A 12,215-nucleotide genomic window follows, 5' to 3' on the forward strand; every position below is an offset into this window, starting at 1 on the left:
TGTGTTCTAGTTTCTGTTACAAATATTATTATGAAAATTTATAAAACAACTTATGAAGATGAGAACGAGTTATTTTGATTGTTATTCTTTAGTCAGTTGCAATGATGTTTCCAAGTATGTATAATCGTATATACAATATCGAATATATAAACAGCTGAGAAAATACCTTATTAAATAAATACAACAGTAAAATCATTCAGTAAAACGTAATGATCAATGCTCAATCATGTTGAGCATAATTCATTGATAATATCAATGAATTATGCTCAATGCTCAATCATGCATTACGTTTTACTGAATGATTTTACTGTTGTATTTATGCATTACGTTTTACTGAATGATTTTACTGTTGTAGTTATTTAATAAGGTATTTTCTCAGCTGTTTATATATTCGATATTGTATATACGACCAAACTGTTTAGGCGCTCCTACTCCATGATCAACTTCATTAAGTTGATCATGGAGTAGGAGCGCCTAAACAGTTTGGTCAACCATGTAAAGATTGATATACTGGGAGTCGAACTTACAGTGGATATGCTCACAATGGATGCCTAGCCCGGAATCTAATATTATAAGGCATACATAGGCAGTCACAATCTCAGAAAAACAGCCAAAGTGTTACAGTGTTGTAGATAACAGCTTGATTGCATAAGTTTCAAAAATACACTCTGTAAATAGTAGGTACGTAAAAAGAACAAAAATGCAACTTGCCAATTCTTCATAACTGAAACTGTCAGCTGATAGTACAGTTATTGTAATAAAATTTTACCTCTAGAAGTGGCAAATATATACATAAATGAATGGTTTCTAATTTTAATATCTATCCCTATAAACCAGTTATGGGTATAGTATATACCTACAAATACATCTTAGCCAAGACCTTTCTCGGTGTTGTTTGCGCGACGAATACTAAGTATAAAATTAAAAAGTTAAAAAACAAAAATAAAACAAGAAACTACGTGTTTGTTTACACATCACATATTCACACTTATACCTACTATAAAAAATTAAGATAGTAATAAAACATTCTATCAATTATGGACTGAATAAAACCAGTATAATAGAGCACTATTTTAATGAAATGATTAATAAATAATGAAGTCAGTCTATTTACTGTTGCCGGAGTGTACTACTAATACTTACATTGGTACTATATATAAAAATAGAAGTTACAACAAGTAGAATTAAAAAGGCATATTAATAATAATGCTTATTCTTATACCTCTGTACCAGACGCGACTTGGCTACAGAATATTATTTTACCTGATAATAACATACCGCTGTGACAGTTTTAATATTCTATCCAATTTCCCATTTCAGTTCATAATCTCTTGATAAATTAATTTTCTAAAACACCGCGTTGATCTATAGCCCTAATACAAAACAATTTGTAATAAACTTCATTTAAAGTAAGAGAAACAACCACAGTAAATTAAAAATTATGGTACTGTATTACGGAGAAAACATTAAAAATAACGATCCTTGTGTATATTTTACGCACCTTGCCATTACCCAGAACATTTTATACCCGATTATAGCACAATTAATTTGCATAATGATAATTAAAACTATACAAGATTATATTGTATATATAATTCTCAACACAACTCATGGTCGACAGGTAGATAACGTAGATAGGTGTTCATTGAGCCCTCCATAAATACCTACTTTGCATTTTGTATATTAATATGCACATCAGTGTTAATTAAATATACACTTACTACAGTTATCTCAGAGAGAGTAAAAGTGATGATAAACTTTGTAGTAAGTGCATGTTTCTATAGTAAGCATAACAGTTATGTTCATATAATAAATAACATTGTAATACTTTTGTGTACAGTAAAAACTTTAGATATAATGCAAAGTTCTAAAGAATTAGCGCAACAAACTAATGGAAGATAATATAAAATAATTTATTTATCAAATTAGTACGTTATTCCACGATAAAAATATAGTAAATTATTAAGCATATATATATATATATATATAAATTATGTATAGAATATTAAACCATATATATCAGCAGGGTAACGACAAAATAGCTCAAAATACTCTTTTAAAAGCTTTCTAATGGAAGAAAACTTATTAGAAGCGAGTACACCTACGAAGAAAAAGGGTTTATATATAGGGAAGATAGTATTTAAAAAAAAAGGAGCTAAAATTTAGGACATTATAGTAGACAGAATTTGGAAGCTGGTTAAGCTGCTTACGATAAACGTACTTACGTGATCGAAGTTACGAAAATCAACAAAAAACCAGACATGTATATATTTTTTTTATATTTTCAACAAGCAAAAAAATAGAAAGATTCATTGCATCGAATCATTTAGGATTGAAAAATAGCTAGAGTTTTTGTTCTAATAGTTCGGTACATTAAATCGTTTGGTAGAAGATTAATTCCCAAAGGCAAGAAAAACTACATCTTTCTAAGAGACAAAAATTAAACAATTACTTACATAATTATGTGAATATTTTAAGTAACATGTTTTACGTACATTTATTTTATGTTGTTATGTTATTAAGTTATGACAGCACATGAAAAATAATTAAGAATCGTAGTCCAGAAATATTTTTCAGCCACGTAAAAGAACAATACGAACAAAAAAAAAGTCACAGTCATTAACTGCACTACTGTGAGTGTTCTACTCATATGTTGTTTCTTTTGCTACTGGCTTATTGAAATATAGGTAGGTACTATTTGTAACATGATTTATATCAAATCGTTGTTACGTGTTAAGAATTAGTCGTGTTAGTATTCGGGAATTTAATAATACTGGATAATTCATATAGCATTGATTACACAGCCAACAACACTGGAATGACTCGGAAAACTAATTGGAGATTACATTAACAGTAATAGAAAAATACCTTGACCAATACACAAATTACTTTTAAGTACAAATCTTTTGTATTGGTATGAAATAGAACGCGCGTACATTCAGGATAATAAAGCAGCCTGCTAAACCGCTGGTATTTGATAATTGAATCTATTTATTATTTCTATTGTACTTAGAAGTAGAACATTAATGTTTTCAAGAAATATTCTATCGACAGCGAGCGTCAACATCGTTTACGTCACCCTAATGCCGTTATTGACTTATCCGAGAGCTTAATAGAGTGCGAACATCAAGACAATTTTCCATAACGTACTACGACCGACCACCCGAGGCGTCCTCAAAAATGCCTTGTCATCATTCCGAGCGAGGAATTTCAAAACAAGATAAACTTTCGGAAACTCCCTCCGTTTCCGAAGAGCGTTTTACGAGGGTCCGACAAATCCCCGAAATGGTTCCGCATGGTGCTCAAACCCACCAATTCGTGTCCCCCAACCCGCGTTTCAATTTACCCCTTGTATCGTTTGCGGAAATAAAACCTCGCGTTTTGTTTTTCAGTACGATGGCGTGATAGTTGTTATTTTTATTGTTTAGGCTCTTGGTTTACAGAATTACATCTTATTGCGTTATACTATCTATATTATTACTTGTTTCATGTGATTAACAAAAGCCATTTTATTCTTACATAAAAAACCATTATACTTTTTTAATGTTTCTTACCTCAGAATTGCCTTTTTACGTGAACTTGTTTTGAATTTGTTTTGATGTTTATTTGAAAGTTGGTGCTTTATATAATTTTTATTAAGATCTGAAAAGTAGTTTTTGAGTTATCCTTAATAATACGATTGAAGTCGGTTTTTGCGTGACATGTACACGTATAATTATTTACACTTAAAAGACGAGTTAAAAATATTAATTACAGTTCTAATAGCAGACAATTTGTAGAAAGTACTAATTGTCTCCTATTATTCAGGTATCTATTACTTAATGATGATTTAAAAACAACTAATGAAGGCAAGATAAATTATGAATAATTATGTCTAAGTACTTACAGATTATTTATAGTCACCTAGAAATTTAATATAACTACTAGGTTTGAATCTGATACTATATTTTTTTATTATTATATACGTAAACTGTACTACTATATTATACATGTACAAGAATTTTTTATTACACTTATAATGTGAATAGGCAATTTATCACAAACAAAGACCATTATGTCTTAGTATTTCAATAAACATAAACAATAGGTTTCTATTATTATAGTATGAGTGCCTTAGATAATACCATACGTTCGTTTATGATTTAGTAAGTATACCTACTTACTTATACTGTATAGATATAATTGCTTGTTTCTATTTATTCTTTCCTTTTTCCGCATTTCTCAACCTCAATCCCTATGACCATATACATAAGGCCATAGATTACTAATATAGCATTCATAGAAGAGTTAATACTTCAAATTATATACAAATAGGCTTATTTCTTTGTATATCTAATATCAGTTACATATCTGAAATCCAACATTTAATTATTTTATACTTGTGCCGAAACACTGAATTTACATATATACTGAGTTTTTATATTTACATTAATAGTACTTAAAGAATAAATAATATAGCCAACTTTATTTATTCTTTTATTGTAGACATCTATTAATGTAAATTTATCGTAGTCAATATTATTTATTCTTTAATTTGACTACTATTAAATAAAAGGTATTTCGGCATTGTAAGTCCTCAAGAATTCTCTTATGGAATAAATAAATTTTTAAGTACAATTGAATTAAAAAACATTTATCATATACTAAGATTTTTTTTCGCCCACTTATGCCTGCATTTTTTTTAAATTGCTACCTTTGTCCATTTTCGCTACACGGTTCATTTGAGAACTGCCAAAAACTCAATTAGCACATTTTTTTTTATATTATGGTATAGGAAATGACGTAGAACAGAGAACTACTACTACTAATTGAACAACTACCTTATTTATATTATTTACTTAAATTGTTACACCTAACAATCCTAATAGAAACATCGTATCTTATTATTATATTATTCATCCTACCGATAGATAATCTAGACATTCAATATAAAATTTTAAAAATTACAGCATTTTACCCAATCCTCATCATATACTGATATTAAACCACGATAAAATAGCTACCAAATAGGTACAACACCTATTATTATATTTTTAACTTATATCACTTTAATGTACACAGTATAAAAAGTACAATACATTTCGCGGACTTAACACCATGTGGTATTTTCTACCAGTCACTACAGGTAGTGCTGAGAATAATCGTTGGCGGTACTAATATAATCATAAAAAACAAATGTAGGCATCCAATGAGATATAATAATAGGTATATATGCTACTCATAGTTATAAAGTAAATAAATGCTTTGATTTTATTAGTCTTGGTATTAATATCCATGCAGCAATTTGAAAGTTCTGGAAAAGTCATTTTTATCAAAAGAATCATAAATATGACTATAACTTTAATTTCTTTCTATATAAAGTTAATTGAATGTTGTTTTAAGTATATTTATTAAATGAACAATATGATACGTCCATATGTAATTAACTTATCTATATTGTAATAATCTAATAACGTACTTGTATTCAGTCCAAGTTAAATAAAACAGAACAATATATCATTATATGGTCTGGACAATAACCGCATTATATGTACATAGTAGGTACAAATGCAATTAATGTTGTTTATTTCTATTTTATCAGCATTCTGATAGTAGTACAATGTTTACTGCACGAGAATAATAATTATGTATTTAGGTGCCTATAATTATTCAAAATTTATAAGTAATTGATATCAACAAATAATTGACTCCCTAATATCTAAAACTAAGTACACGTGTACTAGATACGATTTTTAAAAAATACAGTTACGCTCGTATTCTAGTCCTACTGCTCTTCTGTCTCTAAATTCATGTCACAGATGGCTATACCAAACATCTTCTGGACACCAATCATGGAATGATGATCTTACGCTAAAGCTATGTGCTAGCGGAACACTTGTGTATGATGATAGATAGCCGCATTTCTATATTACAATATTATCTGCAATAGAAAAAGTAATTTGCAGGAGTACCTTGGAATCCGTTAGCTGTTTTTAATACAAGCATTTGCTCAGATGCATTATTTTTATTTTACTTTTATATTACTTAGTACTAAGTTGGAACAAAGAAGTATTGTGTACATCATTCTGTGATGTGCATAGTACTATACAAATAGTCTACTACATTTTCATTTCAAGCAGTTTAAAAATTCGAAAACATAAATTCGTCTATTTATGTTATGACAGATAGGTAAGCGAAGAGATCAGTCTCAATAATCATTTTATGATTTACATACATGACTACAAAAATAAAACAAATTTTATTAAATTACAGAAAGGATATATTGTCTAGTAATATATTAAATGATTGAACACATCCGAATGAGTGGAGATTCTGCATTTTGTACTACCAACACCCATGGCCGCTTCAAAATTTTCATCAATTATGAATATGATTTTCTTATATATATTTTACATTTTGTAAAAAACGCCTTTTAAGGCCCTGTAAAAAATAATTAATTATAGATGACTACAAAAAATTATTATTCGATTTTATAAACTGATTCACCTATAGAAAAAAATATTGAGTATCCATAAATAAAAAACAATCTGTATTATCTGTAGAAACTACGTGAAAGTTGGAATAGTTCTCTTATAATATAAAGTTATATTTAATAAAAAAATATAACATAATCATCGAATTTCTGAATATATGTATACTTATATACATCAACATTGTTTACGTCATATCATTATTATTTGTGGTACAGTCTACCTATAAACCTATCAGAATTTATCTTTTAATGTTTGCAGAACTATTGGAAGTTAGTATTTTTATTTCAGCGTATAATAAATATCTAACACCACGTTATCAGATATTATCGGTGATAAATGGAAGAACTAATCCAAATAATATGTACGTTGACAAATCAGCGCCCACACAGCAAAAACGTACAAATTATTTAGGTTATGATTAAGTAATAATTTTCAATACGTACTTTTAAATCCAAACATAGATTTCTTTTCGTCCTCAGTGTAATCAGCGAATTTGTTGATGGCAAAAGTTGCGTGAGGTTGCTTTGCGTTCATCTCATTTATACTATGTAAACTTTTTACGAACGCCTCATAATGGGCTTGCCTGTCTGTTTCATCCTTGTATTGTCTGCTGTGATCCTGCACAAACTTTTCAAATAACAAAGGTGCCTCATTGACATTATAGTATTGCTTCTTAGGAGTATCGTCCGCACTTGCCATGGTGACTACAACAAATAACACGACACAAAACAACTTCATGTTGCGTAGTATTGCTGCTACAGTGAACTCGCTTTGTTTGCAGTCACATTAATAAATATGCATAGTGACTCACAGACTACGCATTAGAAACGTCAGTTTGTTGTAATAAATTGCTGTTTAATAAAATTTTGTCTATAATTTTGTTGGTATGTGACATTTAATTTTAACAATGCATCGTAAAATGTTAAATATTGTTTTGTTTTACTACAATGTTTAATATTAGTGTCCTAGAATATGTATGTCATGGGGATGTCACAACTCCTATAAGTTAGCCATAAATTGTAATAAATAAAGCCTTATATTTACGACAAATAGAACCTACAAATAATATACTAAGGACTATAAACTTTAACAACATGTAACATTCGTAATTGTACTCTAACTTGGCCTGGATCGTAAATACTAATATTAATAGAGAGGCAATGTTGCCAGGATCGTAAACTTTTATCACTTATTTCATTCTTATATACATTGTAATAATGATTTCAAATCGATATATTTATTTACAAACTATACTAATTATTCAAATCAACAATGATCGACGTATATATATTTATACTTTGAAGTTGACATTTATGCTCCATAGTTATCATGCTTTCACACATTGCTTAAATGAGGCATATACCAAGAGATGGCGCTAGTTGAAGCATATTTCCGGATTATGCCCCTGAACTGTCTTTAAGATCGATTTAATTAAGTTATTTAAGTTATTAGCAATAACTTAAAAATATTTATTACAAATAAATAATATAATTTATAAGTACTCTGTCAGCTTTTGTGTACATGTTTAATTATAATTTTTAACCAACTTCAAAAAAGGAGGACATTTGCTTTGTATACTTATTTTATATCGTAATATTTTTAGCAGTTGTAAGTAGGTATAAACGAGTACACATGTTGTAGATATAATAAATATGTTTTATTTTAATTAAAAAATATATACTTTTGTTAATCATCTGTTACGACGAAGTACTTTAACATAAAATGCTGTAAATGAGTACGTTTAGCTGTGCTACAATCCTAAAAAAATATTATTCAGCAATAGAAGTAACGAAACATTTTTTAAAAAAAGATGTTTACATTTTAATAATAGTAGGTATCAGGACAATTCACACAGCTCCATCTAGACCCAAATTAGGCTAGCTAAAGCTTGTGTTATGGGTAATAGATAACTGATACAAAGATATAGTAATATTTACGTAAATATTGTATTCAGAATTTTCGCCTATGTAATCAGTATGTTCATACGTTATTAAAATAATGCAGACGTTTGGCAATAAAATTTTGTTATTGTTTTTAAAGTAAGTATGATCAAAATAACATTTTTGCCGGTTTCGTACGTTTATGTAATGCCGTTTATAAATCGTCGTGAAGTTGCCAAACCTATCACACCTAACTTTTGAAAGTTAATTATAGTCAAGTATTATATAAAATACATTATTGTAATTGTTAAATAATATAATACAATACCACAATATATATATTATATATACAATATATTATATAACGTAATGCGAAAGTGTGTCTATCTAACTTTTTATTACCTTTTCACGACTAAATGGCTTAAATTTGACAAAAAGATAGGCTAATGTAATGTAAGTTGGACTCCATTTTCCGCAATCAGTCTCTACCTAACCGCACCGATGAGAGCATCGGTGCGGTCGTACGTGTAGAGCCGAGACTACTAGAGTAGTCAGCCCTCCAGCACCTCCCAAAAGCACAGAAGTCTCCTGGTGTCTTCACAGGTTTCACGGAGCAAACTCACCATTCCGAGGATTTGTTTTCGTTGTGTGACCACTGCTACGCACTCTACGATGATTGATTTAATGTTGAAGTTATTGACACCTAACCTGTGAAGGGCTCTTGCTGCCTCAGTCAGGGCAACACATTCACATTGGAAAATCGAACTGTGTTTACCCAGCGGTATGTATATGTTCCTACATAGGCTATATTTTATGAAAGACTGTGCAGATAAAGTCACTGTTAATAGCTAGTATTACTTAGGCATGAGCTAATGTTGTAATATCTTGCAACTCCCAAAGGTTATGACTACCCCAACTAAAATACTTTATATTGCTGTTTCTAACTAACGACGGAAACGTCCCCGGTATAGATAACAAACAAAATTTATAAAAGAGATTCCATCGTGATAAATTCTTAGTGAAATTGTCACGATGAGCTAACTATCCTGACCTCATACTCATCTTGTCATCTTCCCCTGCGTAAACCGTTAGCGCAGGCGAGTACACCATTCCATTATCATCTATAAAAAAATACAAGAGATTGCAATAGATTCGTTTTATATAAGTATATATATAGTACATAATATTTGGCATATTGTATTCAATAGTAATTGTAACATACAGAGGCACTCTTTGATTTTTGATTGCAGTATAGATATATAGACTATACATAAAACTGTTTAGTCTTACAGTAATTTACGTAGATTTGAAGAAAATAAAGAGGCATGAAATAAATATAGCTACATTATACATATTTACGTGTTTAATTGTATTATCAAAACGATGATTATTGCCTTGCCCACTTTTGTTTCTTGACGTTCAAAGTAGTGTTTCTTGAGTTGAATAACTGGATGAACATTTTAATTAATTTCTGAAATCAAAAATATATAAATAGGTAGATGTATAATATATAAATTTGTAATTGATGTTTTCTTTTATTACATTTTTATTAATTTTATTTAATTGCATTGAATGCATCAAAATGTGACAACCGAATGAATAAAGACATTATTTCGATTAATTCCAATAACAGTTATGTAGAAACAAGTTATGTACAAATAAAAGTATATGTAGAAATTTACTAACTTAATCCAGTTATTTTTGCCATATCCTCAGCCGTATAATCTGCCAATTTAGTTATATCGAAAACAGCTCTGTTATTCGGATCATCATTACGGATATTTATTTTATTCAAAGATTCAACAAAAGCCAAATAGTGTGTCATCATATCTTCTGGGCTGCTGTAGTGTCTGTTATATTTCTGTACAAAGTTGGTGAACAGCATAGGAGCGTCTCGTAGGTCGTAATGAGGTTTCTGAGCCATTCCATAATTGCCGTCCACCACGCTAGCGGCTAGAACGATCAAAACTAAAAAACTGAGCAACTTCATGGTAACTTTCAATGTACTCACTACTGAAGTGTTTCTTTTCGCAACATTTAGTTATATATATAAAGGTTGGCGACACGGTGAATTAATTTTACTGGCTATGACAAATGAAGAAACTTCAATTTCACTAATTACTCGATAACATGCAAAAAAATAATATATACAATTTGAATAAATATATATGTTGACCAGTTCCATCGCCAATAGAGTAGTCAGAGGTATGTATTATAATACGAAATTAACTCAATCACCTGGAAACGGATACGAAACTTTAATAAAATTTAGCATACGTACATACGTAAAGCAAGCTATTTTATATTTTAGCAGCTGCTTGGCGGATTGGCGTATAAAATAGTTGAGTCTAGGACCCACGTAGATGGGTTTTTACAGTCTAACCCTATCAGGGTTCATTTATATGAAGCAATGTATAGTAAAAGTCGCCGCAGACGTAGCCACGAATAAAAGTTAGTTTTTATTATATACTTCAACCATTGAAAATCACAGAACGAATCATTTTGAGTAAGTACTTTAAGGCACCTTTTTATTTACATACTGTAGGCAGACTTATGCAACCTACATTTGTAGTTTTCCACTATTTACTTACATGGTTTTATTTCTGTTTCAAATCAATAACAACGCATTCATTATTACTTCACGCTAAATACAATACCGCCCAGACCTGTCATGTAGCACTCTACCATTTAACTCATGGCCAATCAATTAGGAGAAAGAGTTGGATTCAGTTAAGTAAGAAAAGGGTAGGTAGGTAGATATATCCTAACAATATAAGTCACTCACCGAATGTTAAAAATATACAGTAAGTAGGTATACATATAGCGCCATCATTAGCGAGTAACATAAGTATTAGAGTTGTCTACGATACATTTATCCATGCTTAGCTCGGGCAGATAACTAGTTTTTATACATTTATGTCATATTTGGTCATCAGGTGGTACTAAATAAAGTACTAACTTTTGAGCGTACCTACTAATTCTGGGATTGGTACCAATAAATAATTAATTAGCATTTAAATTTCATTCTAAATCTATTTGTCTTCTCATCATAACCTTAATGAACAACTTTTATGCCTTTATTTGAAGATAGTTCACTATATTTTATGCCAAATCATAATTAAGAAAGAGATAAAATAAGGATGAGAATTTGTACAGACGAAGATTTATTAGTTTATAAATAATCAAAATTCTTTACTTTTACTTTTACATATTCAAAGAACTAGAACAAGTGTTCTACTTATTTATGTCTATATTAGTGATTCCACTCATACGCTTTCATTTAACCAAATTGGCAGTTCGATCTCAGAAAGATAGGCGAATATTATAAGGGACAATAGCCATTTACGAATACAAATACAAAAGTGAATGTGAAATTTTGCTAACTTTGATTACCTTCATATCGTCGTTAAGACCGAACAGATATGGACAGACAATCCGCAAAATTCCGAGGGTCGGAACGTTCCAACCGTAGACGTAGGTCAGGACAGTTGAGATCATATCACTGGCCATAATTATGGCTATGTTATTCTTACCTAAAATATTAGTTTTACCAAAGTTATATACAACTGTACCAAAAGTATAAACTTTGTAGGTATATATTGGTTTATGAAGTACAAGTTCTATAATAATACCATCTAGTTTTTCTGATATTGTGTTAATCAATAGATACTGACTGATATTATAAAGATGTAAAATTTGTGAGTTTGAATGTGCAAATTAATCTCCGGCACTACTATTCCTATTTTGAAAATTCGTTTTTCGTATTGCATGAACTATTTATCATGAAAGGTTGTAGGTTGTATAACATCACGCTACTATCAATAGAAGCAAAGCGGAATTGAAAAATGTGATACAAATGAAG

At 29.8% G+C, this 12,215-nt stretch overlaps 1 protein-coding gene across 1 annotated transcript; it reads right to left on the reverse strand.

The window, feature by feature from the left end:
- Positions 1–6,236: 6,236 nt before the first annotated feature.
- Positions 6,237–7,603, reverse strand: LOC131842588 (cysteine proteinase B-like). The gene is made up of 2 exons (XM_059191166.1): positions 6,917–7,603; positions 6,237–6,420 (listed from the first exon to the last, which is right to left on the reverse strand). The coding sequence occupies exons 1-2, from the start codon at positions 7,209–7,211 to the stop codon at positions 6,413–6,415; spliced, it is 303 nt and encodes a 100-aa protein (XP_059047149.1). The 5' UTR covers positions 7,212–7,603; the 3' UTR covers positions 6,237–6,412.
- Between the last annotated feature and the right edge of the window lie 4,612 nt (positions 7,604–12,215).

This window comes from Achroia grisella, unplaced genomic scaffold, assembly GCF_030625045.1.
Source record: "Achroia grisella isolate CSIRO2021 unplaced genomic scaffold, CSIRO_AGI_Agris_v1 utg241, whole genome shotgun sequence".
In the NCBI taxonomy this organism is placed as follows: domain Eukaryota; kingdom Metazoa; phylum Arthropoda; class Insecta; order Lepidoptera; family Pyralidae; genus Achroia; species Achroia grisella.

What these genes read in the sequence shown, in the direction of transcription:
- LOC131842588 (XM_059191166.1), bottom strand. Translation starts at nt 7,211, where the DNA reads ATGAAGTTGTTTTGTGTCGTGTTATTTGTTGTAGTCACCATGGCAAGT.